Source organism: Anguilla anguilla, chromosome 9, assembly GCF_013347855.1.
Source record: "Anguilla anguilla isolate fAngAng1 chromosome 9, fAngAng1.pri, whole genome shotgun sequence".
Classification (NCBI taxonomy): Eukaryota; Metazoa; Chordata; class Actinopteri; order Anguilliformes; family Anguillidae; genus Anguilla; species Anguilla anguilla.
The window spans coordinates 31,097,952-31,113,737 of NC_049209.1; the positions used below are offsets into that span (position 1 = coordinate 31,097,952).

The following is a 15,786-nucleotide window of genomic DNA, read 5'->3' on the forward strand; positions in this document are numbered from 1 at the left end:
GACCCATCTTATTGTTGCAGGATGCTCTGCCAATACGGGAGAGCGTTAACAAGCACTTCTCCTGACATGCTTATTTTAACTCCTGTCGTCTCCAGTCACCCAAGCCCATAGCTCTACATGTAACCCTGTATACTTTCACCAATATGTAAACAGTGACAATTGGGGCATGAGCATGACCTACCCTTACTAAGATTAACAAAGCAATCTGCTCAACAAATTACAGGTTAACGGCTCAGAAAATGAATCCACCAAATCATTCACTAAAAAAAAGACCCGCATTGGTCTGGAGGCTGGATTGTAACGCAGCTAACTCTTGTGTGTTCCAGCTGTGTGTGTGCATGTGCATGTGCATGTGTGTGTGTGTGTGCGTGTATGTGTGTGTGTGTATGTTAGTGCTGAAGGGCCTGTCAGTGTTTGTCAATGTGCATGCGTATGGGTGTACTTATATTCTTATATTCATCGTAGTCCACTCTGGACAAGAACGTCTGCTAAATGAACATATTGTAATATGTCTTCAAGCAGAAAGACACTGTAATATAAAGCATTTGTGTGTACGTGTGTGCATGTGTGTGTGTGGGCTCTTGTGTGCATGTGTGTGTGTGGAAATGGTTATTATGCCCTTCCTAGTAGATAGGGGGAGTCCTTTTGAAGTGGGGGATCCACACAACTCTGCTGCTGCACACGTGCTGTCACCAGAGCGAAACCCCCAATCAGACCCCTCCCTTCCATCATCACCTGCCGGTACGATTGCCATGCAGCAAAGTTTTGGTTTGCTGACTGGTGGGGGTGGGGGGGATAATTTACAAACAATTTGAAAGCCAGACATTCTGGTCCAAAACTGGGCATCTGCCAATCCTACTTGCTGGCCCTCTTCCCCAATACTGCCAACTGACAGTTGTACTTCTGTTGCTGTCACCTGTAGGCCAATGTTGGCTACTACAATCTTATCTGATCATATTGAAATGCAAGATATAACAATACTGTATTTATTTCTGCCTCTCAAGTGGTGTTCTTCATAATGTGGCTGAGGAGCCTAAGTCTTCTCAATTATAGAGGCAGTTCATTGTTAATTTTCTAAAATAAAGTCTGATTAAATGCTCAGCAAATTCAAAGCGAGACAGTTTGTTACAGTAAGCTACAATAAGCTGGGTGACTACAAACCAGGCTAAACAAACTACATATGTGCTGCTCTTGAGCTTTGCTGGGCAGTCCCAAAGATAGCAGAGGACATAACAAAATAGAAATGTTAGATTGCATGCTTTTAGGACCCAACTTCTTCCTGTGGAATCAAAGTCAGGATGATGCAGAAACTCACCAAGACAACAAACACTTTACTGAAGAAAGTAAAATTTTATTGTAATCACACTGGCCAGCAGGAAGGTCACTGAAACACAACACAAGTTTGCAGTACAGCAACCCACCCCACACTGGTCTTCTAGCCTGGTTTAAATAACCTCTGAGGCCTTGACTGGGTACTCCTGTCCATCCTATCTTTGTTCCCTAATGACATCTGTTATGTACATAAACAACCTATGCCCTTAATGTTGTCTGATCCTGTATGGTATCACTACTTCCAGAGGAGAAACCCTCCGAACCCATCAATGTCAATGGTGCATGATGTCTGAAAGTGTTAGTCGGGTTGTGCTGGAGATGCAGGAGATGCTTTTCTGGATTTTACAAGCGTATATGTTTTTTTTTTGTTTGTTTTTATAATTTTCGTCCAATCAAGTAGCTCCTAACACTTTTTCAGAGGCAGCAAAGTATATGATCTACTGAATCAAATCAAAATTAACTGCATGTCAATCACTGTCTCCATATTCCATCCCATAACCAGGCCATGCATCAGAATGTAAGTTGAATTTAACATAGTGCTACTTTGCAGAGAATGAAAAAGTGGATAATTCATCTTATACCCTTTCTCAACTTTTAGTGGTTAAGGAGCATAACCCCTTCACCAGCACACAGAACACCCAATTTATCGCTCAAAAGTGGAAAGGGTGTGTAAGAACTCAGGTTGGTTCAGGCTCCATGGCATAAAAGGGGATACGAAGCAGTCTGGCTTCAGTCCTACAACATTACTTGGGAATCAAACCAACAACCTTCTGGTTATCCCAGTCGTGAGCACCATATACACACTGATGTGAATACACCTGCCCCCTAATAGTTTCAGACTGGATTCTGTTTGGACACACTGGCACAAAATCATGTTAAGGGGTCCCTCCAGGTGCTGCACCCCGTTAAAATACTAGCCCTCGGTGGCGATGAAGACCGGCCCTCGCTATAATCTGGGATTAAATTATGACCTCGCCCACGCAGCCAGTCACACTGGAGCGGTGTCCACTTCTCGCAGGGTCACCACAGCAGAATGTCCACCGCCTCGCTGCGCGACGGTCGCTCGGCTCACGCGCGTACGATGACGTGCATAATCTCACTGTTTCACCATTTCAGATTTTTTCAGTCTCGTTTTTTTGTGTTGTGTCAAACAAGGCCCTCTCATATGTAGGCACACTAAAAGGCAGTGACTGTAACATGACTAATTGATAATCCCCATTCAGTTCTAGCACGACTCATTTAACTATAAGGCATGAAACACAGATGGTTTTGGCTACAGGCACTGGGTACAAGTAATTACAACCATGGTAGGCTCTCAGACGGTCTTAAACATGAGAGTAAAATATTACATCGCTGTGTCATGGCATTACTGCAGTTATGTAATGCCTGCTGAAAATGACCACTCATGGCTTAAAGAATTACAGCAACTGCAAAAGTAATGTGTAATCCAGACGTCCTGTTCATTCTACCATGAGCGAGGCTTTAAGCATGACCAAACAAATATTACAGTTAACAAGTAACCTGAACACAGCCATGTTTACAGTTTTTCAGAATAGCACACATATTTATTTATTGTGCGTTATTATACATTTGATAATACATTATTTAATGAAATACCCTCCCAATATGCAAGAGAAAAACTAGTGTAAATATATCTAGGGTGATTCAAAATGCTTTTACCAGTGAAATAGAAGTGGTATCCCGCAACAGCCACAGTGATGTTTAGAACAAATTATTTACTTTGCTTTAAAGAAAATAAAATCTTTCAAAATGGCAGTCAATAATTGTCACAATAAATGTAGAATATGAAATGCACAGAACATTTAGCATTTTAATTATCGGACCCAAACCAGAGCTTATATTGAAGTAGGTAGGAAACATTAAGAAGACTACAAAAATATGAAGTAAATGAATCCTCTCCCGCAATAAATGAATCGAAAATGCAAATAACAATTAAGCTGGCTCCAAGGGGTTCATTGTTTTAACCAGGACTGGAAATGGACAAATTCTAGTAAGAAAGTAAGACATCGGTGTGAAGTGGAATTGGCATCATGTTCAACTAAATTGCCCAAATTGTAATTCATGTCGTCATCTTATTTTTTCAGTTAGAATTACTTTTTCTATATTTTTAATACAATATTGCAAATTACAGTGGTGAATTGACTTGAAAAACCAAACAACTTTGAGACAAATATTGTCATCAACTACGGTACGTTACAGTCGAACTCACGCACCGTTTTTACGCCATTTTCTCTATCACGCTCCACGTAAATGAAAGGGGGGCCAAAACATTACACTTGTTCCCATTAAAAGCAGAGCTTAACGAGCAAACAATTGTCCTCTACGTAAAAAACAGAATTCACGAGAGCTAATTTTAAATTTGTCGCCTGTTTCTTCGTTTCTGTTTCGATTCTCAGAGTTAGGATCTACGGTTAGGATGCATTCACCGTCCCAGTTTTCTGACAAGCAGTTTTCATCTGAGCATGTGCAGCAACCATTTCCGCACAGGAAAATTTCCCACAATGTAACACTCATCTCATAGAAGTAATTCAATTATTTTGTAAACTATATAAGCGATTATATTGTAATTGCGCTATTGAAATATAAGCGTTTGAAATATCCACGACAAAAGCATAGGCTACATTTCAGTTAATCTTCAGAAGTGAACAACGTACATTACCAATTCATATGATTTACTTCACTATTTCAAGGTCGCCACTTCACTATTGCATATCTTAATCATAGTAGCATATACACTGATGTCCTTCCAGCCCTGTAGATCTCCCTGGATAAGACGGCTGCTAAATGAATGCATTGAAATGTGGCTATATAAGCAGTTAATTGTCTTTCAGTTTCAAGCACGTATTTTGTTTGAATTAAAAATGTTTTTCTAATTTATCATAAAATATGTTTGCTTCTGTAGTAGCCTGTGTAACGTCGTCTCTCCGAAATATGCGGCAGCATTAAATTCTGCCCGTTCGTTCAAAACCTGTGAAATAAAACCTTGTGGAAGTATAACATGAAAGAACACAATAATCTGTTATTAGGGAAAAATAAAAATAACTAGTTTGATATCAATTAATTATGAAATTCATGATATTGTTATACTAGCCTACTACTACTACTAGGCTAAAACAAAAATATCTACCACTACTACTACTAGGCTACTACTATTGCTACTACTACTACTACTACTACTACTACTACTACTACTACTACTAATAATAATAATATTATATTAATATTATTATTATTATAACCTACTCCCTAAACAATTTGCTTCAAAATATTTGGCCCCCAAGCTAAGCTTGTCTGTGTGCCAAAGGTGTGACTGTCCCTTTAAATTTACCCAAGAGCCCCTTGAGGAGCCCCAGGGGCCCCTAGCTCGGCTCCCCACGCTAACACGAGCACTACAAATCACGCCAGGAGCCCAGTTTAGCTAACTGTAAATAGTATAGTTTCACGTATGGTGCTTTGGACGCTGCTCTTAACCCAACCTAAAACAGTCTATATCGATGTAAAAAGTTAACTTGTCTCCGGCGTCGGGCAGACAGTGGGAGGGGTGTTCAGGATATAGAAACAGCGAAGGGTTTATGGGTGCTTGCTTTTTAAATGGATTTCTGAGTGGTTTTAAAAGCCCTGCTTCCGGTAACCTGACAAATACGGAAGGATCTGTGCTATTTAATACCATATTACACAGTAATGGAAGAACAAGAGAAGAGAAAATCCGAGTCCCAGGATCACCCGTGCGAGGAGCAGACACATTCTCTCTCAGTAGTACTAAGCGTCGAGGAGGAAGCGGCGGAAATGCCGAGTGACTGGGGTCTCAACTCAGCAGGTACAAACTAAGTTTTTTCCTGATTCTGATTGCTACAATCCCTCTCACCCGTCTAGCCCTTCCTCAGTGTTAATCCGTGTGACGGTCATTACTAGCACACGGTATGGCCCCATATTCTCCCTGGCTCTTGAGTAAACAAAGGCAAAATATCCGGCTGGGCGCCAGCTGCGTATTAGAGGCTCCACCTAGCGGATACCAAATGCAGTGTAGTTGAAGCCATCACCACCAAATGTCTTCATGCACATACGAAAAACTATTATCCTTGCTGTCGAGAAAAATATTAGTGCTCAGTAACTCCAACCGTTATCCTTTCTGGAGAGGTGTCCAAAAAAATCGAATCTTATTTTTCTGCAGAATCGTTTTAGGAGACTGTCCCGCAACATAGCAAATGTTTCTGTTGGAAATTAACTAGACTGGGAGCGATGCTGTGCAAAAAGGGATTTGTCCTTTATCTACGACGTGGCTGTGGAGATAACCGTTGCACTAGGCACCATAAAATAAATAACGCTTTTTTCGAAATCCTTCTGGTCAGAATACCCACACGGTTAAACACTGCCAATATACATTACCTTTTTATATCAGCCTGGCGTTTTCATGAGATGTATGCGGTCCATGGAACCAGCCATGAATCTCTTACATTATTATTACACAGTTTATTTGATTAGCAAAACGCCCGGAATTAGGGTGTTCACTATTCCGATTATATAATGCGTGGGTCGCGATTTTATTTTTTCATTAGTGCAGACGTAGCTATGTACTGAAATGGTTCAGGTTAAGAACTTTGCGCAGCGGCACAACGGCTTTGCCCCACCTGAGAAGCAACCATGTAAATCCATTTCATTGGTCACTGTAGGCCGACGCGGAGTCGTTAAAACACTGGCAGTGAATTCTGTTTATAATTTCCACTGTGCCTTGCATTGCTCCATGGGGTGAGTGTTCATTGAGTTTCCGAGTGTGGTGCCCACTGCAGTGGTCAGTATAATTATTATGCAATGGGACAGACAAAAGATGAAATAACTAGACATGAATGTTACTGGATGACCCTGCACACACACTGAAACAGTGTTTTACTGCTGTGGAAATGAAATTGGAATGATGTAATAAATTAAAATGTCCTGTTTAGTAACACTGAAGAGGACATTGTATGAATTGTATGACATTGTATGACTCCAAAACAAACCATGTGCGCTGGGACACAGCCTGACCTACACCATGTCCTCTCCCCCAGAGGAGGACAGCGTGGCCAATGGTTTCGGAGTGGAGGAGGGCGTCGAGGGCGTGGCGGCAGCCCCAGGGTTCTCCCCCGGCACCACCTACTGGAGCGTGAGCGAGGGGCCGGGCTTCCCACTCCTCCTGTCGCCGGTGGCCGGGCCGTCCCGGGGCAAGTCGGGCAAGCGGCGGGTGGAGAGGGCATCGCGCGCGGGCAGCAGCCGGATCCCGGGCCGCGACCACCGCCGTTATTACCATGAGTACTGGCGCGCCGAGTTTCTCATGGACTTCGACGCCCAGCAGCACCGCATGCTGTGCATGGTGTGCGGCAGTTCGTTGGCTACGCTAAAGTTGAGCACCATCAAGCGCCACATCCAGCAGAAGCACCCGGAGTCCCTGCTCTGGACCACCGCTGACAAGGAGGCTATCCGCGTCGGCTGGGACTCCCACCTCCGCCTGCAGGGGGCGCCGAGCCCCGCCCGCTCCTCCGCCGGGGGGACGCAGAGCCAGGAGGGGGAGCTGAACTCTCTACCTCTCTCCTCAGGTAAGAAGGAGGATTTAGGATAGAATAAAATGTTTGCATCTTCGCACAAGCAGAACATTTAGTTGCGCCATAGCAAGGCATTGGCTAGGACGAGTCTTATTTTGTGATATAAAGACAATCCTTTGGATGGATCTGAAGGAACCAGCATGATGAGGAGGAGGAAGAACGATCAGAACGAGGAGGAGTTGAGCAATGCCGACTGACCTGAGAAAAATCCCAGATAAAACTTGGTCAGTTCAGGTGGTTTTTAATGTGTTATTATCATAAATTTAATATTAAAGCATAGTGTTATCAGCATGAAATTAATATTACAGTATATTCCTGAGCTAAGCTGAGTCTGTTGCACATCCGAAACAGACAATCACTAAAATAATGAACTGGTAAAGAAGTGTGTTTTGAATATACACTAAATGACCAAAAGTATCTGGACATTCCTTTTCGTGGGCTGTTTTTCATGGTTTGGGCTAGGCCCCTTAGTTCCAGTAAAGGCAAATCTTAATGCTACAACATAAAATCACATTCTAGATGATTCTGTGCTGGGGAACACCCTTTCCTGTTTCAGCATGACAATACCCCCCCCACAAACCGAGGTCCATATAGAAATGGTTTGGTCGAGATCAGTGTGGAAGAACTTGACTGGCCTGCACAGGGCCCTGACCTCAAACCCATCCACTACTTTTGTGATCAGTTGGAAAGCCAACTGCGAGCCAGGCCTAATCACCCAATCAATGCCCGACCTCACTAATGCTCTTCTGGCTGAATGGAAGCAAGCCTTTCCAGTAGAGTGGAGGTTGTTATAGCAGCAAAGGGCAGACCAACTCCTTATTAATGCCCATAATTTTGGATGAGATGCTGGATGTCAGGTGTCCCCATACTTTTGGCCATATAGTGTAAGGTCTTTAGCAAAGTGATTTCAGAAAACATAGCCAGGATTACTATTAACTTGAGTAATATGTGGTTGGTGGTTATGTTTATGTATGTTTTTGGAAGACAGCTATTAAAAAAGCACATAGATAATCTTACAATGCTAATGCTAGTGCTGTAGCTGCTTTCTTCAGATGCTGGTTGTATGTTTTGTGTGGCACTGGAGGCTTCCTATTGTTGCAGCTGTGAGGGTAATTAGCGTCCTGAGCGCAGCTGTTTCAACAGCGTCATCGCGCTTGTTTTTTCTGTCGGTGTCGTTCAGTTAAGCCCGAACCCGAGACGTCGGAAACCCCCTGCGGTAACGGTGGCCCCGCCCGATGTCCCTCCCCGCCCGCGCCCCCCACCTCGGCGGCCCCCCCGGAGACCAGAGAGCCCTCCCCTGACCTGCCGGCCCGCGTGCTGGAGCGCTACGTGGACGACTCGCTCCACGCCTGGTTCCGGCAGGAGTTCCTGATGGAGTACCGGGCCGAGGAGGGCCGGCTGGTCTGCATGGTGTGTGCCGGCCAGCTGCCCTCCCTGCACCTGGACCACATCAAGCGCCACGTCCTGGACGGGCACCCCGTCTCCCTGCTGTACAGCGCCAAGGAGCGCCACACCATCCTGCACAGCTGGGCCCAGAAACATGGTGAGAGAGAGAGGGGGGTGGGGCAGGAGAGGGAGAGGGAGAGAAGGAGACAGAAAGAGAGGGAGAGAGAGAGAAGGAGGGGGGAGAGGGAGGGGGGGAGGGAGGGAGAAAGGGAGAGAGAGGGGGGGAGGACGGAGAGGGGGAGAGAGGGTGAGGAAGGGAGAGAGAGAGAGAGGGAAAAGGATACAGAGAGAAAGGGTGAGGGAGTTGGAGCGAGAGTGTGTGGGAGGGAGGAAAGAACAGAGAAGAAAAGTGAGAGAGGGGAGGATGTTGTGGAGAGGTCTGTGTGATTTTGTGTTACTGCATGTTTGCGTGTATATTTGTGTGTGTGTGTGAGAGAGAGAGGGGAAGGTAATCTCATTTCTTCCTGACCTCTTCTGTTCTTCCCTCACAGAGAGCAGCCCGCTGAGAGAGCACACGCCTGTCAAACCCGAGTCTCAGCTGGACGGGGGCAGATCCAGCGCGGGCCCCGTGGCGCTCGGAGAGAGCGGAGGTCCGTCGCCGTCGTCGCGGAGCCCCTGCGGCAGGCTGCCCAAGCGCTGGCGGCTGGGCTACCTGGTGGCGCGGTGCCCGAGGCGGCGGGCGGTGGTGTGCATGGTGTGCTCCCAGGCCCTGCCCACGGCCAACGCCGGAACCTTCCGCCAGCACATCCGCCAGCAGCACCCCGAGACGGCCACGCTGAGCCGGCCCGAGCGCCGCGCGCTGGCCGACGCCTGGAGCAAACGCACCGGGGGGGCGGAGACAACGGGAACGCCACGCAAAGCCCTGCCAGGTACAACCACACTGCTCTGAATATGCACACACACACACACACAACCACACACAACCACAGACACACACACACACACACAGACACGCGACCACAGACAGACACACACATGCACAGACACACACACACACACACACAACCACAGACACACACACACACACACACACACACAACCACAGACACACACACACACACAACCACAGACACACACACACACACACACAACCACAGACACACACACACACACACACACACAACCACAGACACACACACACACACACACACAACCACAACCACAGACACACACACACACACACAACCAGACACACACACACACACACACACACAACCACAACCACAGACACACACACACACACACAACCACAACCACAGACACACACACACACACACACAACCACAGACACACACATGCACACACACACACACACACACACACACACACAACCACAGACACACACGCGACCACAGACACACACACACACACACACACACAACCACAGACACACACACACACACACACACAACCACAACCACAGACACACACACACACACACAACCACAACCACAGACACACACACACACACACACACACAACCACAAACACACACATGCACACACACACACACACACAACCACAGACACACACGCGACCACAGACACACACACACATGCACAGACACACACACACACACACACACACAACCACAGACACACACACACACACACACACACACGCGACCACAGACACACACACACACACACACACACAACCACAGACACACACACACAAACACACTAACACACTCACAAACACACATGAACACGAACCAGACGCAAACTCTCTCACGCACACCAGCACTTTCCCACAAAGACACACACACAAACACACATTAACATACACCAAACACAAACTCTCTCACACACTGACACTTTCACACAAACACACACACACAACCACAGATACACATGCGCATTAACATACATCAAACACAAACTCACACACACACTCATATGCACACACGCATTAAGACACATCAGACACCAAGTCTCTCACACACGCACACACACACACACACAGAAAGACACACGGTGATGACAGAGTGACTCGAACCCTGAGCATCGCGTAACATCTCCCCCTGCTCCTGGCTCCGCTGTTCCTGGCAGGGGTAAAGGAGGAGGATGAAGAGGCTCGGCAGGAGGAAGGTGCCCCCGGCGGGACCGCGCCCGGGAGGGGCCCAGCGCCGGCCCGGCAGAGCCCCCACCCGGGCCGGGACCAGCAGCGGTACTACCAGGAGCGCTGGCGCACCGAGTACCTGATGGAGTACGACAGCCAGCGGCGCCGGCTGGTGTGCGTGGTGTGTGGCGCCACCCTCGCCACCCTCAAGGTCAGCACCATCAAGCGCCACATCCAGCACGTGCACCCCCAGACCCTGGCCTTCAGCCCCGCCCAGCGCGAGGAGGCCCTGCGGAACTTTAGCCACCCCGCCCTGGCGCCGGTCCCACCCGCCTCCCCTCCCAGGACACATGACTCGCCACCAGGGGGCGCCCAGGAGCAGGAGTAACAGGAGTTCTATTCCCCTGCACCTCGACCTGGCCGCTCCGACCTATAGCTGCTCCACAGACTATTAATATTTATTTGCTGTAGCTTTGGTGGTTCCCAGTGTGTGGGCTAGAAGCCGGTGATGAGCTGTGATTGGGGTTCGGGGGGGGGGGGGGGGGGGGGTGTACAGTATGTAATGTTGTGCACTTGCCATCGACATCCAAACGAATAAAACACAGCACTTGTTACACTCCACTGTACATGCAGTGTTTTTCAAGTATGCTAAAAGAAATTTGAATTCCATATTTGAACATATGCTAATCTGCATATTAATGAGGGCTGGGCCTCAGAAAGCATATTTGCTGTGTAACTGGGCCCCGGGCTCTACTGGCTCAGCGGACACCCTTCTCCAGTGACTCACGGTACAGAGGGCAATGTGTGCTGGAGATGACAACGCAAGCTCGTGTCCAGAAGGGATAAAGGAGATTTCGGGAAGTGGTGTCCTATACGATAGTTTCACCGCAATGGAAGAATTAAAACAAAGAAAGTTTCACCTTGTTTGTTAGCCAAACTAAAGATAAATTGTTTGGACAGAAGGTTAGCTAAATAAAAGATGAGGAAACTAATAACATTCAGTAGCTAGCTACCTAACAAGCATTATTAGTTTCCCCATCTTTTACTTGCCTAACTTTCTATCCAAACGATTTATCCTTAGTTCGGCTAACAAATTTGGTCAAACTTTCCCCTTTGAAGGTTAAGATTGAGGCACGACTGAATTCTTCGGATAGGACACAACTTCCTGAAATCTACTGTACTCCATCTAGACACAACCGCAATGCAGTCAGGCTAGGATGGGTCATGTGACATCCTGCGGCACACAGCATGATGGGATGCCTCTCAGCCAGTCCAAGGGCTTGTAGTATTTGTGTCAGTGTCAGTACTGCAGTACTGGATCTGGACTCTGAACCTCAGGAAGGAGTGTCATGTGGACATGGCAGATGTTCCCACAGCATTTGCTTTTCCGGACAAACTGGATGGGAAAGGAGCCTCAGGGACATGTAAATATATGCCTGTGTGTTGGCATCACTGTCTGAATGATCTCATCTCCATATTACACCAACATGAATCTGCGTGAGCGAGAACTCACCAGGCCCCTCGGTTACTTAGTTCAGATGAGTTCACTGGTAGACATTTCTGTTTCTGAGTGCACAGAGATTTAAAAAAAATAAAGTTGAGGTGTGGTAGACGGGCATGAAGAGCAAAATTTTAACGAGATGTGGAAATGAATGTGGTTTTTTAAGGGATTCATCAAGCTCGCTCCCTAGGTTCAATGTGCTATCAATGTAATCTATGATCACAGTAAGTGTGCAAGTTCTGATAATTTGACTCGATAAGATCATAAGGCCTAGGAAAGGGGTGTCAAATCTTATCCGAAAAGGGATGGTGGGTGTGCAGATTTTTGTTTTAGCCCAGCACCAAGACACCAAGTTCAACTAAATAATGAATCAGTCTTTAATCAAGGCCTTGATAGATAGAATTGGGTGTCTTAGTGCTGGAAGAAGAATCTCCATGTACAGCTCCACAGGCGTACTAGTGCTCACTCACTCGACCAGCAGGGGTCGCTGGTGCGCAGTGAGCCACGGTCATCCTGGCCAAACGGAAGGCCTCGCTTGACTGGGCAACGGCAGCATCAGCCAGCCACAGTCCGCACTGACACAGCCCAGATTGGGCAGTGGACCATGGGCCGTGGGGTCTACCCACACACTGTAGCCCCTTTGTAGCTTACTTCTGCAGAAGTTCTCCCCAAGTTTCTACCACAGGCCTACATTAAATACAGCCGTTGCATTTTCACACCAAACAGCCTTTAAAAGGCTTGCTTTTATTAAATTGAAAACAAAACAAAAAAAAAACTAAACACAAATATACATAAAATATCGAGGTCACATTCTCTCTCCCTTACATAAACACAGACGGCACCAAGGCGACCCATTCCTTTCATTTCTTTTTTATTAATATCACTTTCACATCAGCACAGGAACCACATTTCTTCTAAAACTTTATTCCAAATCTGTCCAACATGTACTGAAGACGCCACAAACGGCACATATTTTAGTACACCTAGTTGCCTTGAAAGAAAAAAAAAAAACAGCTAGACAAATGCTTCCAATCAAAAATAAGCCCCACCCCATTAGAAAAATGATGAACAAATTATTGAACTTCACATCGGGGTAGAGCACAAATTAGTTTTTAAATTCTTTTAAAAAAGGGTGACATTTTTGCCTTTGTAACACTAACGCAAAGACATCCAAGAAACATCTAATATTCCGGTGGCTGGAGCAGAAACCAAAGTTCATAGATGCGAGTTTCTGTTAAGGTCTGTTTGAATACATAGACACAGACAGTATGTTTGTGCATGTGTGTTTGTTTGTGTGTGTGTGTGTGTGTGTGTGTGTGCGTGCGTGTGTATATGTGTGTGTGAGTATAGTGTGTGTGTGTGTGTATGTGTGCGTTCATACAATGAGGAGGATGGAAGAGAGACCTAAACCTGCTCGGTAAGGAGCAGATGCCTGCACCCCTTTACCCCCTGCGTACGGAACTTATGCTCGGAATGTTCTGGCAACGTTGCAGGGATAAATACACAGCAGTTACAGACTTGCGTACCAAGACGATTTTACTGGGCGATCAGACACACCATCCAGTGAGTATCTGAACAGCACAGCTGGAATACGGCCATTTAAATAACTAACAAACAAACAAAAAAACACCTATTCTTTAAAGGCTTAACAGATGCCTTTAATCGAGGGCAGTTAACACATTTCACGCACTATCCGTTTATGCTTGTGGATATTTAATAAGGCGGGTTTGGATCAGAACCTGGCCCGTTGGTATGATAGCGGTGTCAGTACTCATGGTGACTCCCCCCACTGGACACAGAACGTGACCTTCTGGCTTCTCTCCCGTGGTCTCTCGCTGCTGCCCCCTACAGCCGCTGTGTGGATAACGCAACTGCCTCTGAGGCGTAGAGCAAGGTCTGGCCCATGGGAACAGGACGCGAAGGGGCCGCAAAGTAATTGGGGGGGATGCCGTTACCACGGGTACCACGAGTCACGAGGAAGAGCACTCCACCGGCCCGTTTGAAACTTCTCTGGGGTTCACATCATGCAGGGATATGAGAGAACAGTGCTGGGAGACTGCCCACTGTCGATACGAAACGCTCGAAACAGACGAGGCATTCTCGCGTCGGTGGCAAACAAGAACGAAGCAGCTCCGTTCGATCGAGCCGCACATTTCATTCCCCTTTGGCACCGATGCGTGAACACATCACAGCCTGTCCCAAATCTTATTAACCCAGGAGCTGCTAAGCACTGTCACTGACTCACTGATGTGGACCAATCGTCGCGTTCCCAATATTAAGAGCAAACTTTTTGAACGGTCAATTCAAGTCAGCAGTTAGACAACACGTGGCTGTATGTAATCTAGGGTATGCAAAGCTGTGGTTTCCTGTCGCAAAAGCGGAATGATCCAGTCCTACCCAGTCTGTGTGTGAGCACTGCTGGAGAACTAGCCATTTATAGTACTGGAGAGAACAGGGGAATCATAGCAGACAGCTCAATAATAATAATAATTATAATAATAAATATATTCAAGGTTTTACGTGTGGATGACGTGCAAGTAAAACAAGCAGGTGGAAGGGAAGGGGAAACGCAGCGTGCTGTTTTTACAGCGGAAAGCAGTGACGCACTCCTGTGCATATTAACACTTCACACATGAACACAGCAGACAAAAACAGTGAAGCCTGGCTAAACTAGACCAGAGCATAACTGCAGGCTCAGTTTGGCTAAATGCTACATTAGCTTAGCTTTTCTAAACAGCGTTCCTATGGGCTAGCAGGTGAGACGAGGTACGTGGCAGCTAGCCAGGGGTCAGTAAGGAGAGGGAAGTGCTTCAGGGAGGGGAACTATGGTTCTTCGTACCGCGTTCCAGCAACAAACATTTGCAAATGAAATTTTTCAACATATGCCTTGGGAAGTCAAGGGAAATTAGCTTTTTTTTTTGGGGGCTATAAGGTGACCCCCCGCACTCCCCAAATTTTTTTTCTGAGCAATGACTACAGACATTTGCTTTTGAGAGAGCAACAAGAGAGCCTTCTCTGCGGTTTCCATACCCAGTACACCAATGAGGTTTTAGATTCAGCCTCATTCACGTGTGTGTGCACGTGTGTGTGTGCACGTGTTAGTGTACCCCCTGGCTCACTGAATACGTGTGTGTGTGTGTGTGTGTGTGTGTACGTGTTAGTGTACCCCCTTGGCTCACTGAATACGTGTGTGTGTGTGTTAGTGTAACCCCTTGGTTCACTGAATACATGTGCGTGTGTGTGTTAGTGTACCCCTTGGCTCACTGAATACGTGTGTGTGTGTGTTAGTGTAACCCCTTGGCTCACTAAATACATGTGTGTGTGTGTGTGTGTGTGTGTGTGCACGTGTTAGTGTATCCCCTTGGCTCACTGAATACATGTGTGTGTGTCTGTGTTAGTGTACCCCCTTGGTGCGCTGTGAATACGTGTGTGTGTGCATGTGTGTGTGTTAGTGTACCCCCTTGGTGCGCTGTGAATACGTGTGCGTGTGTGTGTGTTGGTGTGCCTCCTTGGCTTGCTGTGAATACGTGCGTGTGTGTGTGTTGGTGTGCCTCCTTGGCTTGCTGTGTATACTTGTGTGTGCCCCCTTGGCTAAGGTGAATATGTGTGTGTGCGCATGTTGGTGTGCCCTCTTGGCTAAGGTGAATATGTGTGTGTGCGCATGTTGGTGTGCCTCCTTGGCTTGCTGTGTATACTTGTGTGTGCCCCCTTGGCTAAGGTGAATATGTGTGTGTGCGCATGTTGGTGTGCCCCCTTGGCTAAGGTGAATATGTGTGTGTGCGCATGTTGGTGTGCCTCCTTGGCTTGCTGTGTATACTTGTGTGTGCCCCCTTGGCTAAGGTGAATATG

General features: G+C 46.9%; 1 protein-coding gene across 1 annotated transcript; it reads left to right on the forward strand.

The window, feature by feature from the left end:
- Window positions 1-4,696: 4,696 nt before the first annotated feature.
- LOC118235285 (uncharacterized protein C11orf95-like) lies at window positions 4,697-10,966 on the forward strand. The gene is made up of 5 exons (XM_035432481.1): window positions 4,697-5,170; window positions 6,399-6,923; window positions 8,110-8,472; window positions 8,867-9,244; window positions 10,427-10,966. The coding sequence occupies exons 1-5, from the start codon at window positions 5,035-5,037 to the stop codon at window positions 10,822-10,824; spliced, it is 1,800 nt and encodes a 599-aa protein (XP_035288372.1). The 5' UTR covers window positions 4,697-5,034; the 3' UTR covers window positions 10,825-10,966.
- Window positions 10,967-15,786: the final 4,820 nt, after the last annotated feature.